The sequence below is a fragment of the Pocillopora damicornis genome, chromosome 3 (assembly GCF_964200805.1).
Source record: "Pocillopora damicornis chromosome 3, jaPocDami1.2, whole genome shotgun sequence".
NCBI lineage: Eukaryota > Metazoa > Cnidaria > Anthozoa > Scleractinia > Pocilloporidae > Pocillopora > Pocillopora damicornis.
This window is the reverse complement of record NC_142672.1, coordinates 20,906,033-20,931,486: the sequence shown is the minus strand read 5'-3', so window position 1 is coordinate 20,931,486 and position 25,454 is coordinate 20,906,033. Positions and strand designations below refer to the sequence as shown.

At 38.2% G+C, this 25,454-nt stretch overlaps 2 protein-coding genes and 1 long non-coding RNA gene across 3 annotated transcripts; 1 reads left to right on the top strand and 2 right to left on the bottom strand.

Moving 5' to 3' along the window:
- Window positions 1-1,458: 1,458 nt before the first annotated feature.
- On the bottom strand, window positions 1,459-12,384 carry LOC113679052 (adhesion G protein-coupled receptor L3-like). The gene is made up of 13 exons (XM_027195992.2): window positions 12,175-12,384; window positions 10,288-10,575; window positions 8,588-9,378; window positions 7,924-8,190; window positions 7,147-7,302; window positions 6,432-6,698; window positions 6,159-6,323; window positions 5,331-5,540; window positions 4,809-4,968; window positions 4,471-4,607; window positions 3,729-3,986; window positions 3,316-3,424; window positions 1,459-1,811 (listed from the first exon to the last, which is right to left on the bottom strand). Exons 1-13 carry the CDS (start codon window positions 12,263-12,265, stop codon window positions 1,690-1,692), a joined length of 3,021 nt encoding a protein of 1,006 aa, XP_027051793.2. The 5' UTR covers window positions 12,266-12,384; the 3' UTR covers window positions 1,459-1,689.
- Window positions 12,385-12,781: 397 nt separating this feature from the next.
- LOC149048796 (uncharacterized) lies at window positions 12,782-21,154 on the top strand. The gene is made up of 3 exons (XR_016184994.1): window positions 12,782-13,232; window positions 13,715-15,731; window positions 21,017-21,154. It is a non-coding gene; the product is annotated as an uncharacterized LOC149048796 (long non-coding RNA).
- Window positions 20,773-24,329, bottom strand: LOC113679065 (uncharacterized). Its single transcript, XM_027196015.2, has 4 exons — window positions 24,211-24,329; window positions 22,378-22,461; window positions 22,000-22,100; window positions 20,773-21,307 (listed from the first exon to the last, which is right to left on the bottom strand). The coding sequence occupies exons 1-4, from the start codon at window positions 24,293-24,295 to the stop codon at window positions 21,107-21,109; spliced, it is 471 nt and encodes a 156-aa protein (XP_027051816.2). The 5' UTR covers window positions 24,296-24,329; the 3' UTR covers window positions 20,773-21,106.
- Between the last annotated feature and the right edge of the window lie 1,125 nt (window positions 24,330-25,454).

Here is a 25,454-nt window from a genome sequence, read left to right as displayed (position 1 = left end):
TGTCACATTAAATCAAACACTTGATGCTCCTAAGACGTCTTAAACTTCATCTGGAAGTGCATCTGTCGATGAGTTAGGTCAAAAAGGAAATATCCCAGAAGACCACCTTTGTCAAATTGATTAATGCTCTTTTAGCTTTAAGTATAGCTTTCTTATTTTAACTTTCGCTGTTCTTCGGAGAAAGAGAGCGATTTCTTTCAAACCTCGGGGGTGTCAATTAGGTATGATACATGCATAAATAATTAGCAAAGGATCATTATTCCTCTTCGTTCACTTAAAAGTTCTGAATCTTTGAGGGTTTTTTTGATGAAACAAACTAAGCCTTCACTTCATGTGAAAGCTTGTCATGTGTCACATGCCATATGCCATTAACAAAATGATTAGTCTATAGTCTTGAGTAGCAAGGAACATCAGCATCAAGTTTCAATTATCTGAAAGTGTAAAGCAGTAATTTCCAGCTCTCACATCTTTTCTATATTTGCCCGGCGAACCAGTTTGCGTCAGGGTCTGTAAACTCACGCGAATACTCTATTACCTGTTGAAAGCTTTTAATTTTTTTGGGGGGTTAATCAGTTAGCTTGATAAAACTCCGGGTTCCATCAAAAAAATGACGAAAAGGAATTCTCTTTTCATAACCGCCGTTTCCCTGACAACTGCAGCCAGCTTTTTGTCGCCCGCTCTCTGACTGAGAGCTTATATGTCATTTGCTGCTGTACACTGACGTGGAGGTTTGGCAAATGAAATTTTGTTTCAAATATGAAAATAATACAGTAAGCACTTTTTGCTTATTGTGGTTCAATCTATTGTTTCGTATACTTATTGACACGCCTGGATCTACTGAAAAGGTAACTATTAACCGATAGAAATAAAGGTTCTTATAATTGTCTGCCTAAACTGAACATGCTCTCCAAACTGCACACCCATCTGTTCTGAAAGTAGTAGAATTCTCTGAAAAACCTGTTCAGGGCCCTCTATTACAGGTTTCAATTTAAATAGCCGCGCTCATTTGCCAGAAATGTTTGCTGAATCATATGTTTTCAGTGTTCTACTGTTATTAAGAGGCGACAAAACCAGTACTTCAGTTTGTATGCACTTGATCAGTGACGGGCCTGCTGAATACACTGAGTTCGTCTTAAAACAATTATAAAAGGCAATAAATCAGTATTTTAGTTGTTGGTTACTTGAAACATTGTTTCCGCTTAATCAAGCTATAGACCGCACTGTTTATCGGTTTACTGGCGTAATAACGCGCGCGGGATGTTGGGAGAACACGAGCGAAGTTTGTAAATCACAAATCGGTGCTTTTGTAAAAGAAACTTCAATGTTTTGTGGGTGCGTAAACGATAGGTTTTTGACCAATCAGGGGGCTCGTATAGAATCGCATTTACTATGTAATATGGGGTAGCTTGATAAAAGTTTCTTTGAAGTGACGAAAAAAACAAAATGATAATAAAAACCTTGTTTCTCAGTCTTATTCTTGGGTTTATTTTTAAATCATTTGGGTAAAGTGTATTGATCAAATCACCAGAAAATACGATACTGCCATCATATTTCAAATTATACAAAAATGTCTTTCTGGGAAAAGGAAGCTCTGATTGCCACAAATTCAAGTTTTTGTTTTCGTCCAACGCATAACTTTCCTTTGTATCTATTCTGATTCTAAAACATTTAGATCTGTCGTCTCTTCTGCTAAAGACGACTGGTTGTCATCCAATTCTGCCGTTTAATTTTGAGTCTCTTTGAGTCCTTGTTGTTTGCGAGGTCATCAAATCCTTCTTGTTGACTAACATTAATCTTTTTGTCTTTAGAAACTGCAAAGTGAATCAGAAGTAGAAACATCAGCAAATGGGAAGATCAGTAACGAAGCGCTAACGCACGAAAAGTCAGCTTTTATACTCTTAGCAGTGGCCAAGTTACATTACTAACTCAGTTGATAAGAGCAAATGATCCTGTAATGCAAGCATGTGCTCAATCCCGCCTCTTGTGAAGAGCACAAGCCTGGTATATAAATGCAGATTGTGTACGAAAACTAGAGACTTGCTGGGAGGAACTGTTGACGCAAATGGTCAAGTATGGATGGAAAAAGATTCCTAACCCCTGAAGACGCTAAGGAGAGAGAATTTAGACTCTGATATATCAACACCAATATCCTGTACATAACAAAAAATGGCAGTCTCAGAAATGCGATCAGGAGCCAAAGACATCGATTATGTCTATCATTGTCACAACGCTACGATGACAAAGAATATGCTATTTGCGAAATCAAAGCGGCCTCACCTACAGGACCCCTTGATTAACATCTCTAATCCTTCCTACTGATTAGGCGAAAAGGAGCACGCGGTTAGAAGCTGATTTCGAGGCACTTATTGAACAACAATTCAACAATATCAACCCGCAGAGACAAGATTGCTAATTGGAGGAAAATACTGGAGCTGGAACTGGTCAGAGTGAAAACAGATAATGCACCCCTTACACTGTTAGAATCATTGCATCTCACTTCAGACAAAAGTAATTCGCAGAATATTTCAATTTGGAGTAAGATTACTGACGGGAACTCAGTATTTGCTATTTGCTCGACGCCCAGAACGAAATTTCAGCTCTGCTAGCATCTATAATGAAAAATAAAAAGCCAGCTGAACCCTATTTTATTGCCGAGGGTTCCTAAGACTACAAGATTTAGAAATCTAGAACGTACGCACAGGGAAACTCGTTTCTTTTCAACTTCCGTTTACACAATTTTTATGAAAAATTTCCTCTTGTAGAAAGGATAAAAGAAGAAACCGAAAGAAGCTTTAAGAAATGTGCAAGTTAGGTAACTACTACACTGATGCCATCAGTTACAGGAGCATAACGATATGAACATTTGATATGAAAACTTGAGAGGTGAATACCACACTGGTGCAGTCATACAGTTACAAAAGGAGAACGATACATTGGAGCATCTGGAAAAAAAAGAGTCCTTCCTAACAGGAGTTTCAATAAGAGTCGGTTATTGGCGGTCTACTGCCGCCTGTAAGACCTCTCACCGCCGTATGTTTAGTGCGAGCATGCTCTCCTGTTTGGGTTTTGCCATATGGTACAGCAGCCTATACTACTACCGGCAGCCGCCTATGGAATAAGTTACTGAAACTCCTCCACCCTTCGCACCCCTCCCACAGAAATTAATGCGAAAACCATAAATTCTTTAGTGCGTTATCAGCAGCATTCGAACCACCAAAGGAAAAAATGTTTACTCTCAACCAGCTAAAATCGAGAATTTTCTTCATATAGAATAGAAAAAAATTAAATTTGATGGCAAGGAAAATCATTACCAACCTGCAATTTGTATTTGTGTAGGAGTGGATCTTAATGCGTGTTTATTCAGGTACCGGTCAGAGTTTTCCTTGGTGTGCTTACACAACGTAATAACCATAGATTCTCTGAACTAATGGAGAGAGTAGAAAGAAGTTGATTCATTCCAACGATGCAAAACATACAGGTATGCTTTCTGATGACTTTTTTTTTTCAATAGAAATTAGTTCCAAAGATTTAGTCTTTACAGGAATCAAGGACATTTAGCATTCCACTCACACAATGTTTTGACTATAGAATCTCTGAACTGGAGGAAAGTTTGAAGAATTTCATTGACTAAAACGACCTAAAACACCAAAGCATACTTTCACCTAACTTCTAATTATTGAATTTCAGTTTCACGCATTTTTAAATTACAGCAGATGGTTACAGCTTACCGTATCTTCTAAGACGCAAACATTAAAAAAGATGAAGAATCCTTGTAGCGAATTCAGTATGGTAAAAATGTAATGAAAAACAACTGTGGAGGAAATGAACGTCAGAAAGCCAAACAACCACGTGACTCCCAATAAGGGCAACAGCATTGCTGAACGACGTAACCAAGCCCTCATGTGCTTAGCACGTGTTATCTTTTCTTTGGACCTTGAAGCTCTGCTTATACGATGTAGCAAGACAAAAAACAAAATCGAGTTGATCTGAAAAAAAAGGACAAAGACATGTTATATAATTTGTTAGTTATTATTGTTTGTTAAATTTATGAAATAGCTGACATATTTTGAACTTTCTGATTATGTGATAAGTAACAAAGCGGGTTTTATAAAAGATTCATGACTTTGTGATGGGACTGTTACATTGCGTTGACAGAAAGGTGGAAGATTACATGATTGCAGACTGTTCTGATATTCTTTATGAGAAATGTTGACTTAGCAGACTTCTGTCGTTCGACTTTTAACGCTTCGGTAACGATAACAAACACCCTAGCTGTATTATCTAGATTCAAATTTAAAAAAAGATTTTATTTGTTTCGAACATTCTTTGCACATTATTTGGAGACACTCGCCGCATATTTCCAGGTCTTAGTAAGGACTAATTCTGAAGTGATGCGTTTAGACCAATCGCGTGTGAGTGAAAATGCTTGGTGAGTCATTAAATAAATAATTTAAACAAAACACCACTAACCAGCACGATTATCGCAACTGGGACAACGAAGGTCCAGTAAATTATCCCATACTCTATTGTCAGCCAGCAGTTATTGGCTGCGTAACTATCGGCACCAGTCAATACCAATGACACGGCCACAATTGGCAGAGGGGAAACTGGAAGTAAAAAAAAAAAAAATCAAATTAATAGTCAAGCTTCAACTGTATTCACGTGCACAGGCTGCTATCGATATCCCTTTTACGTGATCCTTCCTCGATACCTGACTGGGATTAATTATTTGTGACCGACCGTTGTTGCGACGACACTCAGCAACAATTGAGGTCGCAAGTTTTAATGAAACAAATCATTTCTCTTACTCCATCCAAAGGCGTAGATCCATTTCATCCTTGACTTTATATTGTTTTGCGTCTCAACTTTGATGATCAGGAAATACAGGATAACGCCATGACCCAGCATCCATGAAAATACACACAATAGGAAATAATGGAGGCTTACTGCAGTGACTGTGCATAGCATCTAAGGACAAAAAATAAAGAGATCAGTTTTCTAACGCGGAGGCCTGGAAGTGAGCACAGTGAACTACGAATAGAGAGATAGAGAGATAGAGAGATATGGGTTTGAGATCTGGCCGGGTCACTATGTTTCAATCACGTGTGAGATTATTTGCTCCCACAATTACACACTCCGCTTAAGAGTATAAATGACTACCGGCGAAATAACAGATGAACCCAACGAAATAATGGACGTAGCCTGACGTTATTCATTCTGTGTCGAAAACAGTTTATTTAGAAATGATTGAGCAAAGAGTGGGGAGGTAAAACAAACCTGCAGCTATCTCCATGTAAAAATATATCGAAAGGTTCATATCTTATAATTACCTCTGTTTTTTTCGCATATCCAACCAGGATGATCAAAAAACAAGAAGCAGCAATGGCCACACAAAGATTCAGTAATATTATGACTCGAATACTCTTTATTTGTTTCCAGCACAAAACAACCACCGTAAAGGTCAGCAGAAGGAACAGTAGAGAGCATGCGCAGCCTATCGTGGAAATATACTCAAGGTTGTGCTGATGTTGTGCTTGCACCTAAAATGAAAATAGAAAAATAGAACAAAATAGAAAACATTTTATTCAACATTAGTATAGTTCATCGCATAGGGCCTCAGAAGTTGCGATTTCTGAAACCTCTGTAAAAGCAAGTGATATTATTCCTCAATTTTAGGGAAGCAAGCGATTACTTGTGTATAATATAAAGAACAAACTTTTCTTTTATTACGAAGGTCAAAAACGCACGCTGCTATGCGCTTTCGTGGGAAGCCATTTCATTGTTCTGTTGGCGTCAATGAAATGTAAAATGCGCGGATCAGCTAAGTGAAATCTTGTTTTTTACACAACAACGCCAAAGCAATGAAACCAGCCCATTTACATTGAGGCAAAGTTAAGCGTTTTAAAATGCTTTCTAAAAATGCCCTCTTTTTCAGCCAATCAGCAATCTCTGCCTGGTTAAAAGAAACTCAGAGCATCTCCTTTCAGATGATATAATGAGCAGTAACATGCCAGCTCGAATAGCCAGAGGGAAAAGTTTTAAACGTCAGCCGTAAAAGCCATCACCCTATTGAGACCCTCAACTCAGAGACTAAGGGAAGAAACATACCGTGTAAAGAAATACAGAATTAAAAATTGTGAGATACATAATGAACTTACCGGCTTGTTTTTCATTAAAATAGCGAAGATGGTCAAATGATCGCACTCGCACGTTGTGACTTTAGCATTTGATTCATGATCCACACGTGTACAGCCACGGGTAAGCCACGTTCGCTGCGATCGGCCAATCTCCCAGAATACGCACTGTCCAATCAAATTACGGCTCTGCAAACGATGTCATACGATTGTGTATAAGACCACATTAAATCAGTGCTGTTGACATTGATTTATCACCTTTTTTTCATTAATGCTCAGTGCTCATATTACCCATACCTGATTGTTACGTTTAATAACCAGTTTAACTGGTTTTGCCAATGGGAATTTTGGAGTTGGTAGAACCGTAGCTGAGATGATACTCGAGCCAATCGTCTGCAGCTTTCCCCCTTCCTTTTGAGCTTCACTGAATCCCTTCTCCTTAAGTCTAAACACGTTATGAAGTGTTTTGTAGACGATGGTCGACACACGGCTCCCTGTGGGATCTGAAAACATTGACCCAGGAGCAAAGAATGTTGCACCGTGCTGAGCGAAATTCACATGAAGCTGGAAACAGAAATAAAAGAAGATGTTTGGTTGGATCAATTTAATCAAAAGTAATCTGAGCTTGCATTTTTTTGCTTTTCGCTCGGTGATTGGTCCAGAAAACACGCACCACTCTCTCAACCAATCAGATGAAAAATTTAAACCAATCACGACCTGGTTGCCTGCTCTTTTTTTTTTACTCTGATTTCTCATTGGCTCTTAAAGGTATTTTTCTCTCTTCTGATTGGCCGTTGCGATTACTTTGGTTTTGGTTTATGGCACGTAATCAAAAAGCGCTCTCTATGCGCAAGACAAGACGCGCTTGTTAAGGAAACAACACGTTGGATTTACAGGGGAAATGATTCTCTTACAGTCCGCCTCGTAGCCATTTCTTGACGGTCAGTGATAATGCGTCAAAGGAAGTGGGAGGGAAAAAAGAGAGCAAACCAAAAGTATGCTGCTGACTCACCGTTTCATTCCGGTTTAAGCGATCAACTCTGAAAGCAATGTTTCTTGATAAAAGGACGAAGGAGGTAGAATTAGTTGATCTACCAAGCTGACTGCTTACTTGAGAACCAAACTCTTCCATTGTCTTTAGTAGTACACCGATGATGTTTTCTTGATTCTGAACATGTATTAAGTATGAAAGGCGATGAAGGTAAGTTTTGAAAACATGGTATAGGTTGATGGCAATGCAATTAAGTGAGATCTTTGTCCTCTTTGCATGATATATTGTTCCTTGAACTATTTCTGTATTTTTAACTTGGGCTATTACTGATACATCATCTGATTATTTTAAGTCACGTGATTGGAAAAAAAGGGACAGCAACATTATTTATAAATATTCCAAAGTGGGTCTTTATCGAGGAGTCTTTCTCCACAGTCAGTCAGTTAGTCAGTCGGTCACTCACCCATGCCGTCAGTCTGTGAGACAGTCAGTCAGTCACTCAGGCCATCAATCAGTTAAACAGTCAGTCAGTCTGTCACTCAGGCAGTCAGCCATTCAGTCAGTCAGTCGGTCAGTCTGTTAGTCAGTGAATCAGTCTGTCAGTCAGTCATCAGCCTATTAGTCACCTAGACAGTCAGCCATTCAATCAGTCAGTTAGTAATTGCGGCTGTCAACCTTCAGTCAGTCGGTCTATCGGTCAGTCATTCAAACGATCAGTTGTCCAATTGGTCAGACAGCCATTCAATAAATCACGAAAGTGATACCATTATGAGATTTAGCAAAATCCAACAGCATTACCTCTTCTAACATTAACCACGTTTCCACATTTTCTTCATTCAGTAAATTACTGGCTACTTCCAAGACGTTACGTTGGTCGGCTGGTGTGGTAATGGCAGTGTGGTTCTCCAAGGAGTTGTACGTCACTAGTTTTTCTAGTATATCCAAGGATAAAGAGAGCTCGCTTGCGTTAACTTTCAGCTCGTTCCCAGGCTTTGTCAGTTTGACAAGTTCGGTAAGGACTGTACAAATGTTGGTGGGTTTGTCGCCGATCAAAAGAGCTTCAACCTGAGTGTGAGACAACTGATACTATTATGGGGATGGTAAGGTACAAAATACGAACATGGAAATACAACATTACCAAACGTAAGCCCTTGTAAGAGATAGGGTAGACAAAGAAAAAAAAAAGCCTCCGCAAACATGAAAAAAAAATCAAATATCGAATGCAAACCTGCGACTTCACTTTGTTGTGGTTAACATTTTAGCAGTTTCCGTGAATGAAAAAAGTGACGAATTTCCTACCAAGATTGACCGAGAGAAAATGAGGGTTGGGTTGACTCAGCGTTCTTTAGATATAAATTGGGTCCAGAACTCAATCATCATGTGTTTCTAAGCTGTAGTCTTACGAAGAAAAAAACCAATGTCATACGTAGCAAATTCTTAATGATCAATAGCAATCAAATACCTGCAGTTGTAGGCTTGAAATCAAATTTGTAGTTGTTTGTGTGAATAACCGAGGGGAGGGCGATGGCTGCTTTGTTGCCACAATCGCTGTAGTATACAAAACCATGCTCACGCTGCTCGGCGTATCACCTCTTCTCGTGACACTAATTGTCGTGACATTACTTTTCTTGACACCATTTGTCGTGACAGGGCTTGTCGTAACTCTATTTTTTGCGACATTACTTTTCGTGTCACCATTTGTCTTGACACTGATTGTCATGACGCGACTTGTCGTGACACTACTTCTCGTGACACCATCCGACGTTGTACTATTTGTCGTGACGCAGCTCATGGTCACATTGCTTTTTACGACACTGCTTTTCGTGTCATCGTTTGTCGTGACACTGATTGCCATGATGCGACTTTTCATGACACTACCTGCCATGACACTACCTGTTGCTGCACTATTTGTCATGACGCGACTTGCCAAGATACTGCTTTTCCGGACATTACTCGTCGTGATGCTACTGGTTATGACAGGATTTGTCGTGGCACTCCCTGTCGTTATATTACTTGACTTGACGCTATTTGTGGTGACGCGACTTGTTGTGATACTGCTTCTTGTGACATAACTCATCGTGACGCTATGTTTTTGTGCACGGCTTGTCGTGACACTACTTAACATTACACTTCTTGTCGTGGAGCTTTTTGTCGTAACGCTGTTAGCAAGTCTAGTATGACTTGCTATGAGGCTTGTCATGGCAGTTTCTGCGACACTACTCGTGGATGTGACTCCGTTGGATGGATCGTTCCCTGTTTAAAGCAAACAAATAAACAAAGATATCTTGTCCGCTGCACGACTATCTAAGCTTTTGTGGCATAGGAATTATTCATAAAGACAGCATGAGTTCAGTTGTATCATTACAAGATGCCCTTTGAAGGTCAACAAGAATTACCAATGAGTAAGTTTGGCCAAATGTTTTAAGATGCGCACCATGTGATACAGTTCCTTTAAGCAACTCTTTTAGCCTTCTGTTACCCTCGGAGACTGCATGTACAGGAAATGTGTTAACATGGCTTACAAGGTTAATCTCGTACCCAGATCCTACCCTGAAACTGTAACTGAATGGCCGTGGAAGGTCTGGGTACGAGCCTAATTCAAGGTGGTACCCCGTTGTGCTGAATGCTTCCGATAGGGCATTACTTTCGTTGTTGGACTATTCGGAGATGTACTGCCTATAAAAGGAACAATTTATCAGACTAGCGGAATGTAAAAGGGATGTAAATGTTTCAATTTCTCAAGCATTTCCCCAAGGAAATCTATTCATCTTTATCAAGTGTTATCTTCAGATATGAATTCGTTTAAATTCCGTCTTTCTGATAGTTTATGCCCTTGAATCTCTTCTTTAAGGGTTTAAGGGGAGAGGGTTCGAGGGATTTTGGGGGACCAAATGGTTTTTAGGGGGAGGAAAGGAATGGGACTTAGTCGTCTTCATAAGTATAAAAAGGGGGGAGACAATAGTAAATTGGCTGTCAATTAACTCCTAATAAGGTGCGGGGGGAGGGGAGGGAGGGGATTAAGAATAATTCAGAGCCGCCAGGCCATAAATATTAAAGATGGAAATGTTAGATCCATCTTTTCTTACGTATTTTTAAGGTAGATACTTTTAACATCTAGACTTAATGAAAAATGTTGTACAACACTGCTAATTAACCACCGACCTATGACAAACAGTGTCATATTGCTAATGCTAAAGACGTCGGCTGTACCAAAAGTACACGTGTATTGTCCAGAGTCCCTTTGCCGTACGTGCTCAAGTAGCAGGGTACCTTTCCCGTCTGCATTTAAGCGTGGGTCGTCATTCGGTATAGTCACGGAGTTTTTCTTCCAAGTGAAATTCACGTTTCCTTGAAACTGGTCTAGGTTTCTGTCAGAGCAATTAAGGACGAGTCGATCGCCATTATTTACTCTCTCAGAACGGGAGGATTCGGAAATTCTCTGTCCGTAAACTGAAATAAAGAGATAGATGATAGCCAATTTAGTCAGTCAGTTATGAAATAAGCCAGAAAAGCATCTTGCCTGGCAGTTTGTAATTATGCACACTCCTCAGTCAGTAAAAGTTATCATTGAGTCAGTCAATCGTTACGTTATTTTGTTATTCAGTCAGCCTATCAGTCATAACGCAAGTTCGAGTCAGTGAGTCAGTAAGTCAGTGAGTCAGTGAGTCAGTGAGTCAGTGAGTCAGTGAGTCAGTAAGTCAGTGAGTCAGTGAGTCAGTGAGTCAGTGAGTCAGTGAGTCAGTGAGTCAGTGAGTCAGTGAGTCAGTGAGTCAGTGAGTCAGTGAGTCAGTGAGTCAGTGAGTCAGTGAGTCAGTGAGTCAGTGAGTCAGTGAGTCAGTGAGTCAGTGAGTCAGTGAGTCAGTGAGTCAGTGAGTCAGTGGGTCAGTGAGTCAGTGAGTCAGTGGGTCAGTGAGTCAGTGAGTCAGTGAGTCAGGGAGTCAGTGAGTCAGGGAGTCAGAGAGTCAGAGAGTCAGAGAGTCAGAGAGTCAGTGAGTCAGTGGGTCAGTGGGTCAGTGGGTCAGTGAGTCAGTGAGTCAGTGAGTCAGTAAGTCAGTGAGTCAGTGAGTCAGTGAGTCAGTGAGTCAGTGAGTCAGTGAGTCAGTGAGTCAGTGAGTCAGTGAGTCAGTGAGTCAGTGAGTCAGTGAGTCAGTGAGTCAGTGAGTCAGTGAGTCAGTGAGCCAGTGAGCCAGTGAGTCAGTGAGCTACGTGTTTGATGCACAGGATGTAAATCATTACAGGAAAGATTTACTTTAGAAAAATGATTTTCAGATCACGAAAGGACGTGGGCAACATTCGAAACACCTTTTATTTAAGTCGAAATATATTATAACCCTTGGAAAAAATAAGAGAAACATGTTCATTAGCTTCCTCCATAAGTAACATTAGAAGTAAAAATGCATCGAGAATCTTAGACGGAAATCAACTTAAAATTATCCGATAAGGATTTTATTTGAGTCGAGAAAGTTTTTTCACAATTTTTAAACATAACGATTTTTTGTATTCTTAACTGTATTTTTTAGAATGAGTGAGTTTTGGGCATCCCGCCTCGTCTTGTTCACTTATTGGTATCACACGAGCGATAAACTTATTCGATATAAATTTTGTAAGACTTCAAAGTTAGGTAACCCTAAAAAGAAAATGAACCTTTGTTAGAATTTTATTTTAAAAGAGGTGTCAACAAGTGTAATGCCTCTACCTACGAGGATAAAAACAGCTCAACGGTGAGTTTGTTCTGAGGGAAATAACAAATTATATGAATGTTACAAGGCTCTTGTGGGAATCAGAGTGGTGTGTAATCTAATTTCCCAAAAATTGTTGCTTATAGTTAAAACAGGAGAAGATGACAGTGCATTTAGCATTCTATTTTAAGGACTTAAAAAAAATTGTTATCTCGTGGTAAAGGTGGTACGTTTCTAAGTGATAAACGGCGTCTTCAGTTAGGCGTTGAATTTGACCTGAGGGTCAAACTGCAACGTGCAAATGTGATATTGCAGGAGAAACAGCAACGGATATATCTTAAACTGGAGTAATTTAAAGCATAAAACATACCGCTGGTTCCAGGATAAATTTGTAAGCTGATAAGTAGGACGCCCAACAACGAATTCATGTCAAAGAAAAAACTGTGTCCTTCCACCTGCATTGCACTTGCAAAAATTGGATGAATTATGCATTCTTCGCATGAAATATTTCAAAAGGTTATGCAACACTTTGCATCTGCGACGAAGAAGAACACTTCTCAAACTGCCCTTTTTATTGCACGAATTGGATGTAAGGCCATTAGGTGTTTATGTTTCCGTGATGTTTTCCACATCATCTTGTTAAAACAGAGTCTTTTAAGGGAAAAAACTCACCGGCTGTAGTTATTAAGGATAATGGTTTTGGAAACAAATGGAAATTAAAATTGGTGAACATTTGCATATCTGAAAACTTAAAAGGCTCTCCTGCAGTTTATGTCACTTCGCTCTATTGTATACCAGTTTTTCACAAGGCAGTTTTAATGTAAAATATTTTTCAAAATAGTCATTAGTGCTAATAGCGTAGAAGGCTATTAAAACATTTATTAAAATTTGCATGTCGTCAACTGAAAGAAAAAAACATATTGAAATTTTAAACTGTTTCTAATAATAAAAATTTCACGGTGCTGAAAAAAAAAATTGCGTAATTTAAGCAAACATGGAACACTTGGCTTGGCCTAGATAGGAGAAATATAGATTTGAATTCTAGCTGATTTATTTGACAGTTGCCAAAATTAGTTTTTTATTTCCATTCAAAGATCATTATACTCTTCCAGTTAGAGGCTAGCCTGTGATGACAGCATAAGTTAAGCCGGAGGAGCACCAAAAACTTAATGTTTTTCCAAAATCATGCAATGCGAATGGTGTACAAACAGCTGGCTTTAAAGATTTTGACGAGGAAACTTTCTGGATGGAAAACGTCAGCGAAATAATAGGCACGAAATTTGAAAATCCATTCTAAACAACCTCAAAAGTGGTCCACCGCTCAAGCTCAGATTGGAGAATCAACAATGCATAAGAAAACTATTATTTATTTCAAGGAGAGGACTCATTGAGTGAAGAACACCTGTTGTCAACTGTTTATTAACCTCGGTGAGTCAAAGTTATTTGAGTTTAGCCGCTAAATATAATTGCTTAGGAGACTAGAAAAAAATTATGCGATACCAGGGAATAAAACTAAAATATGTGAAAAAAAGATTCGAAATATAAAGTAACGCAGCCAAGAAAAGATGTTTAGGATGGTGTTGCACAATGCGGTTGGCTCATGATCGGCTAACGTGAGCTATGTTACCACTCGCTTCAATTCTCGCGAAATGCTCGTAGCTGGCCAGCCTATACATTATGAACTTTTTCTATAAAACGTTTCCCGGCAGTTTTTAAAGCTGTGTTTTCTCGCGAAAACCGAAAAAGGAAATGGATGTAGCTGGCCAGCGTATACATTATGAATTTTTTTTTCCATAAAACGTTTTCCGAAAGTTTTCAAAGCTATGAGCTAGCGAAACAGTGCAACCGTATGTCTCGACGAAGCCAGAAAAGATGAAAACCATCAGCGATTTTAATTAATTTCTTTTTAGGGTCTTAATATCGAACACTGGCCTTCAGTCCCGGCCCATGAATCAACCATAGAAATATTCAGCCGCGTTGACCAAAGTAGTCACAAAAGGCCAGACATGAAAACATAATGGAGACATCAAGAACTGCTTACAGTTCCTCTTATCGAGATTGAGACCCTCATAATACCGCAAATGACACTATATCAGAGGAACCTCGCACCGACATTAATAACACGAGATAATTACGCCATAAAAGTTACATTCAAATTACTTGTTTCTTTTTTCGAAATGATATGTTGGACTTCTACGTAGAGAAGTGGAAGGCGCTGACACTTCTCATTAAAAAAAATTTTCACTTAGCTGAAAGGCTTTTGCAAGGAAATTTAGCCCAAATCTCCTGTTTTGGAAAAGCGAAGTAAACAAATTATATGCAACGATTTTGGGTGAGAAAAGTTTGACGTCAAAGAGGATATGATTACTAAATGTTTACTCAAAACTTCTCATATCAATAGAAGTTCAATGTTTAAGACTGCCGCTGGTAATTCTGGTAGATTCGATACCTTGCGAATTCATTAATGCACCATTACGACGGATCAACTTTTCCCATGACCTTTTTGTTTAAAATCAGTTCTTTATTATCTATAAATATATAGAGAAATTTATCGGAACAAACACCAGATGATTGGGAAGTGTGATAATCCATTAGAAACTCTGGTGATTGACTCCCATTCGGGTTGTTACGAAAATAACTTTCTTTCGGAATTAACCCGTAACATTCTCCACTTTTTAAAACTTTCTTGAGGTAAGTGACAAATAATCCATTTCCCAAAGAAACAAAAGAAAAGAGAGAGTATACAAATTATATATGGTTTTTAACAATAACATTATTAGTTATGATGGATGACCCCTGCGGAGCTCTGATGTCATTCGTGTTTAAGTCACACTCCGCCAAGTAGAAATTAAGATTTTTTCCTGTGATAAAGAGTTTTGTGGCTGGGAGGGTTTTTAAGAGAGGAATAAAAGTTTAAGGTGAAATAATCAGGTTGAAACATCTTGCAGCTTTACAAAGTTTATTGTTTGATTGACGGATTTGATTCGCTTCCCATCCTCGTTTTACACTAGATGCAATAAGTTTGAAAACTGAGCGATCCTCTCGGCACGCACGCTTCTAAAATCACGGTTGAAAATGGTTGAAACAGAACAGAGTGGCTACTGACGGGTTTCCTAAAATTATCATGACGATGAAATTATCATTAGCCACCAGATTTAAAGGGAAAATATCTATATCTTGGTTATAGACTCGAGGACCAATTTTTTTTCAAACTAGGCATTGTTATTTTAGTTATAGTGTCCAAAAAAAGCTTTTATAAAATATTAAAACGCGCGTGCGTCGTTCGTAAAAATGTATTTTCGAACTGGATAGACATTTTTAACTTCATACGTCACAGATTGGTCACGAGGTCTGAGATGAGTAAACAGCAGTCGCGGCCATAATGAATTAACTACGAAGCATGAAGAGTGGTCCAATATTATGGCGTTTGTGACAATTACAATGTTTCCACAACTTCCGTTTTGTCTTTTCCTAAATACCCTAGGGATCCTAAGACTCAGAAATTAAGTATTCATGCTATATTTCATCAACTGCAAGTCGCGAGTAAAATGATCAGAAAAATGATTTCGTCTCGTCTCGATTTTTAAATGTTGTTTTTCATTTTCTTTTAAAACAGATATGGACTTTTAGGGTCAAAAAAAGATCCAAATTAAGATTTAAGAATAATACCTAGTGCCATACTATGATCTGAAATTTTCGAAGACGATCTAAGTAATTGAAAAATGGCACCTGCCCTTCTTTGTTTTTATCATGGTAAACGAAATATTGTTTCGTTTCCGGCAAGTTAATTGTGGGCGCGGTTGTCACAGGTCAGGAACAGCCGGGAAAAATAAATTACTCCAAGGCCAGGGGAAAGAAAAGGAACTTCACTCCGAGTCAGGGAAGATTTATATCGTTAAAAGAAGTCTGGGAAGAGTGAAATTTTAAGTAAGTATAAAGTTGTTCATCTTGTCTTGGTCATCTTCATGGTGAAAGGTGGTGACATTTTTTTGTGATGTGATGCTAATTACGTGCATTCCTTAGAACAGTCGAAAGATTCCTGACCATGACTGTGGCAACTGTGTTTTGTTATAAGACTTCCACTGTTCTGTTTCTTTCCGCTTCTCCTTTAACATATAATAAGCTTACTCCTGTCGTGAACATATTTACTTCGACAATCTGCTGACTGGTTTCACCGAATGACCCACCGAATTTCTGGCAATCTTGTTGTTTTAGGCAGTCCTCGCTGCTAGCACTCGATCAGAGCGACAGCTGTCAAGTGTTAAATGATAAAATTACAATTATAGTTAATCTACAATATCGTGAGGGTTTCCTTGTATTGGTGTCGAAAAAAGGAATGGAAATATTATATTATTTTAAGTCATTTAATACAAATTATAAAAAGGGCAGGTTGATTACTCTTTACTCCTTCTTGGTGGTCTTATCTTAAAGGTTGAGTTTGGTCACGTTCTTCTTGTGATTTTGGTCACGTTCTCCTAGTGAGTTTAATCACGTTTTCCTCGTTGTGATCGTGAGGTTGACATGGAACTCGTGATAAGCCATGTTTCTAATTAAGTTAATTTGTTAGTCCAGGAAGAGTAAATCTCCCTGATAATAGGTCGCGTTCGACACTTTCTTGACCCCAGCGGTAATTTAAGGTGTAAACAGGTGATACCCCTCATGTCTCGCAACCAAAAGCAATTTGGGGGGCGGTACTTGTGAGCGCCTTTCTTCTTTAACTCTTGTGACCAAAATGTTGTGATGTAACAATTTTTAAAGGTGATTTTCTCTTAAGATTCCCTTTCAAGTATAAATATTACTCTGAACCAAGGTTATTTGTAATTTTTATATTATCGATCTCGTTTCTGTTCTGGCCGATCTCAAACGTAAAGATACGAAAATTAAGGTAGAAATTGATTTTTTAACTGCATAAACAACTCGAAGGTGCATACTCAGTATGTGGGAACTGTAATACGTAGTCAAGCGTGATTCGCTAGTAGAGATGGTACGATGACGACACAAGAAGATTGACGGCTTAGAAATGTCATCTGCAGTGTCACCTTTATGAGCGGAGACTCTAGTTTTCCCTGTCATATAGAAGCTAGTCCCCGTTGTATTAATTTGTGAAGAAAGAGAATAAAGAAGAATTAACCTATCAAACGACAAGTGTTGGAAAATTTACTTCTAACACAAGTTTTGCCGCAGCGTGCTTAAGTTAAAAAAGAAATAGAACGGAAATCGAAATTACTGGCCAGTAGGATTGAACTAAAGGTCTGTCACGGGGAAACTGTTAGTTAGTTGCTCGCAAAATATGTTTTTGTTGTGAGGTTCCTGAAACTCCGCAAGACGCTTCTGTGTTTCCATCGGCAGTCGGCTTTTCGAGTTTTCAGAGTTTTGACATTATTTGACATTTAATCACCCAAAGGCGTGAATTGTTGATAAAACTTTGGAAACAAAAGCAATCCTACTTTGTTTTTGCGCGAATGTGTCTTTTTTTAAGGGAACAAAAATAGGTTACGTAAACTTTACGGATTGCCTTGAAATTCGGCCCGAAGATTGCCAAGATACCAACCTAAAGAAAGCTGTGTTGGGGTTTTCTGTTTTTCAAAATGGATTTCCCGCAATGGCCTCCGTCGTAACGCGCATCGGTAAAAATTTCGATAAACAAAGGCGACCGAACAAATAGGAATATCGAAAAATACATGATATTGAATATCAACCTCTCAGGATTGAAATTGTGCAAAGGTTTTATTTGTGAGGTCAGATTTAATTCCCGATCAATTCGATCAAATAAAGATCGTCCCTTTGTAATTTTCGCGCCTCACTCGGTTTATAATTCGATCAAGCTAAAACGAAATAATATTGCCGAATGGTGCATTTCATAAACTTTCCATTGTTACATAGTTTACTGTGGTAGTGATTTAAATAGCGCGTTAATTGATTTTGCAAAGGAAACCCGCGAAGGTCTTCCGTTTCCTTGATTGTATGTGCAATTTCATGCGATTTATGGTTTTCCCATTGTCACTGGTAACAGAAACCGCGGCCAATAATGGCGAAAAAATTACATTTAATGATCATTTTAAAGCCATTTCCTAAGCTTAGCATGAATGCATGAATGATGATAAATCTGATGAAAGGCTAATGACTTAAAAAATCATTCATTGCTAACTTCTATTCATGACGACTTTTATGAGGTAAAATCACAAATCAATCTCTCTTCTTGATCTGTTAAATGTACATTGTTCTTTAAGTTACTATTTCCTACGCTTGCATTTAAATCAAACTCCTTTTAGCTTGGCTAAATCATTGCCATCTTTTGTTCATCCAAATTTTTCACGAGACGAGACTAGAAATTGATTCAGTCCCTTTGTGATCTTTAAATGTATATTGCTTTTCAGACTACTGATTTCCCAACGCCAGGAATGTCCCAGAATTGAGATGCTTTTGGGTCCCGAAAACACGAACAGTGTTCTTCAATTTTTGTGCACCGTTACTGAAATGTAAAAATTTCAGGTTTGGAAAAAGTGTAATTACAAGAGATCCATGCAGTAAAAGGACTGTTTAAACCCTAACAAACAAGTTTGTCATCTTAAGGGAATTTGGTTTTTCAAACACGGATTTTACAAGACAAAGCAAATTACCTTTAGGTTGTATTGTGCGCGTCAAAATGATCACAGTTAACACCAGCATCTCTGTGGTAAACTTATGAACATAAACCGTCCAGATAGCTGGTTGGTCCAAAAGGATAGTTACACGAATGTTCGTGGATCTATTTTAGTTTGTTACACCTATCACGCGACACTATAGTGCATGAAAAATGACCACTGGCATCTCAAATACTGGAACTGTTTGCAGAGGGAAGGAAAAAAAAAGAAGTCGAATTGATGATTGTACAGCTTGCTGGCTCTGACGTCGCCAATCGAACAGCAAGCAAGGACTCTTCTTATAATAAACGGCCACAAGTCATAAACTTAAAGCAAAAAAAAAAAGCAAGACTTAGCGCAATTTTTACCTCTATTCAGGGTCACCTCTATTAAGCGGTCGAGGTCACTCTTTATCAAGTCCTAATTGCCTGTTTTAATTGTCCTCCACCTGTGTGGAACGATCATTGAAAGTGGGACCAGTCATTAAAACTAAAAATAATACTTCGAGAATTTTTGATTTAATTTAAAATTCAACGAATTTTAAAAGAATATTTCTTTTCCAAAATCAAAGAAGTATTTTCGAGATAGACTCTGTACATTAAGTGGTCAATTATGCTATAAAATGGCTTTGTTGAACGTTTGTTATAATAATCAGTGGAACCTGTATTTAGCGGTGATTGGTGATCGCTTAATACAGGGTGACTGTAGTTTACGATAATAATGATAGTCAGAAAAGTGAACTCTGCTTTTTTATTACGCTTAGCTGTTTTAGTCAGCTATCATAAACCAGACTTTCCCAAGAGCTTCAACACTACAGTTCACTAGTTTGTTGACTGAGATAACAGTTCTGGAATCTTTTTTACGCAAGATGTGTCACCACACTACTGTTGGATGGCTGTAGTAATGAGGCCCCGAATGTGTTTGGCATCCTCTCGATCTAACAAGCATTTCGTCGGCCAAAACAGTCTCTCTCTAGGTGTGTAATTCAGGAATCTAGGAACAAGCATCACAAGATGAGTTGTAGAATTCCAAGCACAGAAAACAAGTTAAAAATTTGCGCGGTCTTCAAGAAGGTGAGAAAACTACCCAGAAATTGCGACTTTCAAACAAACACCCAAACATTTGTATTGAAATTATCAGAAACTTCCTCGATATTAAATAAAGTTGTTGATATATGAAGAAAAATGTGTTGTTTTAAGTGACACTTGACTTTCGTGCGAAATTAAATCATGGTTTTCCATCTAATGCTGTTGGTCGTTTTAACCCTTTACTCTCAAGATCTAATTGATAATTCTCCTCTCTAGCTGCTTTACACTTCCTTGTAAATTAGTAACGAGAATTTGGAGTTAGATCAAGATAAAAACTTCTCCTGATAAGTTTGAGTATTCTCATTACCTGTTTGCTGGTTAATGTATGGATATTATGGTGAGAAGTTGCATGTCAATCACTTCTGGGAGATAAAGGGTTTACTCAACCAAACGCTCCACCAAGAATAACGACTGAAACCTAAATCTTCTTCGCTCAAGAGGTGTTGGTTTTCGACGACATCATGAAGACTTTGGCAATACAGAAATCGATCGTGTGATCGTTGCACTGTTTAAAGGGAGTAAGTTTAAACTGTGATGCTTCGTCGATGAGGGGTATAAACAAATAATGAGGTTTTATCAACTCAATCGATAATGGTAATTGACCACCGTAAAGAGTTCCAAAAGCTGATATTTCTCGTTTCTTACCCACGGACTTTTCGTACTCAGTGCGAATCGGTTTGATCCCAACCCGCTGGTAGATTCTTACCTATCCAAACATTCAGTGATGATCAAAGCCCCGGTAGACAGATGGGCAAAGTTTCCGCACAGCCCCATACTTCATTATGCACACAGTCTTTTGTTAGAAGAAAACAATAGCGCAAACAATAGATTACCTTTGGAACTATCCGCTTTGTTTTCAAGAAGTTGAATTAGATAAAATTTTTTATGTTGGTTATGTATGTTTCGCTGAATGTTTGATACACCCAAAAGGGTAGTTTGATCCATCGTCACCTTCAGCGATTTCCAAAGATATACCATTTTGACGTTTTTACATGTGATAAAAAATCGGGTGACATGACTCGTGATTTCTGGCGAAATGACTTAACGTTTCGGGCGACTTGTCTCTGGTTGTGGGCGATATGACTTCAAGCGAGATGACTTTCGAGCGACTTGACTGTAAACCGTAAAATATCAAGTTTGTGGTGGATATGAGTGGGCCTGTTCCGATTGTGTTTCGTCCCGTTTTACAGCTCACGATTAACACTGTTGAAGCCCTACAGATTAGGGAAAAGAAGGGAGTCCCTGTGAGGAGGTTCCAGGTTTTCCTGTGGTGCAAGTTCTTTTCCCCCAGCAGTATACATAGTAATTCAAATAGGACGGGCGTAACAATTTAAATTTACTTTCTTCCATTATGAATCAAAGCTATTTCCTTTATACAAAATAACTTCATCAGAAGGAACTTAAACGTTCAGGATAGACCAACTAAATAAGCACATGCCGATAAACATTAAAATCTTACATGTAAATCAGAAAATGAAAAAAGTGTTTTTCTTCTTTTTAGGAATTCCTTGGAAAGGAAAATAAATAGAGAGGGCTACTGGAAGGGAAAATGTGGATTTCCCCACCATACCCTAACAGAATGTTAAATTAGTCACAGATAATCTTTGGGGCACAAGATGACTGGAATCTTTGTATGATGAATTACATAATTGCTGACACTTCCAAGAACTGTGCGCCTTATGAGGCCAGAACCCCGACTTCCTAGGACAATCAGTGTGGCTTTCTCTTTCAAAGCTATCTCACAGATCTTTTCTCCTGGTTTTCCTTGTTCCACTCTAAATCTTATGGGAGTCTATCAACAAGAAAGAGCAGCACTGATTACATGGCTGTTTTTTCAATGGTAGTGTGAAAAGGGACCTTGTTACTTCCCATTTTTGAATCAACTTCTCTCTCTGCAGCATGTATAGTCTGTATTCTGTGATTTAATCTCTTGCCAAAAAATGTTCATGTTTGATGTCTAATACTAAGTAATAAATAAGCTGGATTGAAGGTTTCCAGGTCAAATTGCTATTGAGCGTTTTAGTTTTGTAGGTCTGACAACTGGATAACATTAAAGAGAAAAGTCTGAATGCCAACAAGGTATTCTCTTCTTCCATCAGTTATTACAAGAAGAGTCAATAAATTAATCCACTGTTCAATAGGAAACAAATAATGGGATAAAACCAAGAGAAAAAGTTTAAACTTTTTGAGGGATGAAGGTAGGACAAGACTTTTGACCTGTAGCGTGATGATGATAATGATGATGATGATGATGATGATGATGATGATGATGATGATTCATTCACTATATGCATGCAATTATTCATCTCTAGTTTGTTAAGAATAATTCTGAGGGGGGGAAGGATTGAAGTAGAAATTAGGGACGAGAATGCATGCATTCTATTATTATCAATATCTTTGATACAGTTTCTGTCGAGGGCATCCATCCAAAAGGTATTTAGGCAAATAATTTTAATAACAACCAACTAAAAGGTGACCCCATACCCTCAAATCTGAACACCTATCAATATATTTCCTCTCCAAAGCCTTCAATTCTTCCTCCATTTTGTGAACCTCATTTTTCCATTCCTCAATGACCACAGCATCTGCATAATGTATAAAATAATTTTTAAGGAACCAAAAATTCATTACCAAGTAAATAATTAAAAACATAGTATAATCAAATTTGTTGAAGTCAGTTTACATCAGCTTTGCATCCATCATACTCATCCTGTCCCTGCAATTCCCCTGAGTTCAGTGCCTCACAACACTTTTGATCTTATTGACTGCCCTGTTAGCACATCCAAACCAGCTTCCCTCAAATTCCTCCCCCTTCCCCACCCCCCAAACCTGTAATTATAAAAAAAAGCTTTGAGTACATACCAGCTAGAAATGGAAGATGGAGTTGCTCTACAACACTTAAGAGAATTATTTGGTCTCCTTCGAGGTAGATGTTTTCCATGAACCCTGAGAGAAAAAACAAAGTGAAATTGTGAACACTTTAATCCCTATATGCCAAATTTCCTTAAATAAATGCTTGGGCGCTTATTTTGGCTACAAGGGAGCAAGGAGCACCTAATGGAGGGCAGGTGCTTTATCAAGGGGAGATGGAGTGCTTATTGTTCTCCTGTGCTGATTCCCCTGTAGAAAGTGAGGGAGGACACAAGGGGGGGGGGCTTATTTCAGGGGTCTCTAATTAGGGGGAGGTTGCGTATTAGAGTGTGGGAGCTTATTTGAGGAACTATGTTAAGCATAAAGATTAATTGTATGGTTGTTTCACTTGATACTGTGACCAATACTGTAATTATGCAACAGTGTTACAAGTTTAACCGGTAAGGTGTTACTAAGAATCATAATTTCAGGGGCCTTACTCCTGCCATTGATCTATGCAGAAGAAGGGAAGATAATTTTAAGATTGAACAATGGAAAAGATAACAAGTCTACAGCTTTGGGCTGCAATTTTGCATGGACAGTTAAGGGTGTTTCTGACTTAATTTCACTTTCAATGTTAATGATTCTTCCTACACTTTCTTTACGGAAAAATAGTAACATACCTGCAGTACTCCATCTCTAAAAATAACTTTTGATGACAAGAACAGATAGATAAAAATTGTTTTGGTTAAAAATGAACCATTCGTTACTCTCTTTCTCTTGTGTAACCCTTTTATCAAACAAAATACCCTTGTAAATAATATCCGTTGCATCAGGATCTTTTAAAGGAGGCCAGTGGGAGTTATGAATTTGCTGTATACCCCATCATGGGAAATGCCCTCATCACATAAGGTTTGGGTGATAGTTTCTCCATATAAAACATCTAAGCACTCTGTGTGTTCAGACTTAATTTCATGACATTATACTGGTTTTGCTAATCTGATCTCACAGGGAAACACAACAAAAATAACCTGAACACCTGAACATCAGTATGCATATTCTTCTTACTGTTCTCTTTATATTTCCTGAGGTGCTGATAAGGAGAATTTGTTTAACCATCAAGTGCTCCTTTAGTTGGTGATTATTTTCTTTATTCTCATGACCTCAATAAGTGATTCAGGGGTAATATTGTTACGAGAAATCTGATGCTAGTCTTAAGGGTCAGAAAAAAAAAACCCAACGAAGAAACTGGAATTCAAACCATGAAATTATCCTGGTCTTTACAATCGAGTTACATTACCTACATAACCATCATAACATCTTAGTTTTTCCATTTTGCACCTAAATTACCATTTGAAAATCGATTTGAAATCGATTATCGTTTTGAAACACCAGAAGCAAAAGGAAATGCTTTACAGCTTGCAAATACTTTAAAACAGGAGCTTTTCGGACAATAATCAAGACACAGCAAGACAAATAACGCGAATAACACGGATTTTTTAAAATTAGATATTAAGATTTGTGGTTTGTTACGTTAAGATAGCCAAAAACATTGAATTGGGCATTTTTTGCTTGGACACGTGGGGAATGAGCGTTGGCATTTTAATAACACCACTGCTACACTGAATTAAACCAAATTACAATTTATACCATTTGAAAACAACGAGGGCTTGTCTTTAGGTTACTTAAAGTTTTGGCGTCAAAAATTAGTGAAAAACTTCGGTAGATATGTAGAGCTAATTAAAATTTCAGTATATCGGATATTTAATTCAGTTGCAGTACCTACAGTGTGACGCGCGCAAGAACATATTTTTTTCTCACAACTAAATGGAATAACGTACTCACATTCAAAAGCTTGCTCGCTCCATTCACTTTGATCTACTGCTATAAGAGTGATTCTCGAACGCCTTCCCGAATCAGCCTCCGCCATTATTAGAGATTTATTAGGGTCAAATTAACGAGAAAGACTGGGTTGAGAGATAAAAAAGCGTGCAAAGTCAGCGTAATTCTATTTTGATTTCGATATTTTTCAAAAATCTTGTTTTTTGTTGTGTGTAAATTAAAAACAACTTGTTTTCGTACAGCTTCAGTTTTGTTCTTACCTCTTGACGAGTAAGCTAAGCTTCATATGAAAAAATTGTTTTGTTTTTCATCTCCCCAAAAAGTATGCAGGTCACGCAACAGTGAAAAACAACCAGGACTTTCCCAGAGAGAAACGAAATATGCTTTCATCAGTGCTTTTTCGCATTACGTTATGCGTTGCAATGTTTTTGGATGTCATGCGTTACGCGTTTACGTTTTGTGTTACGTTGCGTTGCATAGTTTTATGTTGCGTTACGTTTTGTTATCTTGCGTTGTGTTTCGTGGCGATGCGTTACGATGCCTGAGTTACTTACGTAAATGAATAGAGGGTGTAAGTTTCTAAAGAAACTGTGGTGCTGCGTCGGTGGGAGAGTAAAACAGGAAATTTTAGTATTATCAACTGAGTTGATAACATGAATTGGCTACCGCGAAGAGTAAAGAGCTAGTTAACTCTTTACGGTGGCCAATTTACGTTTTCAACTCAGTTGATAACAATTAGTTCCCTTTTCTAACAAATGCTATCACTGGGCTTAGCAAAGCAATCAAAGCTGCGTAACGTTTTCCAAAGCGAATCACGCTAATTCACAGGATCAACGCTCTTAAATGATCGATATTATAACTGTAAGCATTAGAGATGAAACTCCTATTTAAGATACGCAGGTTACTCAGGTTTCAAGGTTAACAAGTCCTGTAACTTTTTCCTTGCGCTTTCGCTGCGGGTGCACTCAAAATGACAAAATTCCATAGAACGGTTTATCGAAAGCACCTAGCTTTTGTTCTCGTGTTACATTATCACTGCTGTTGTTCTCGTTAAGATTGAGGAATACAAATTGATAAACAACGTCTTTATTCATATTGTAAAATCGTGTATCAAGAGTTAAAAGTCACACAGACCTAAATAGTCCCTTGTGATACGTAGAAGATTCTACCGTTTGATCATCAATCATTGTTATCATCGTTAGAATCAATTTTCTCAAGTTGGTGTCAAGTTAGCATTCATTGTCTAG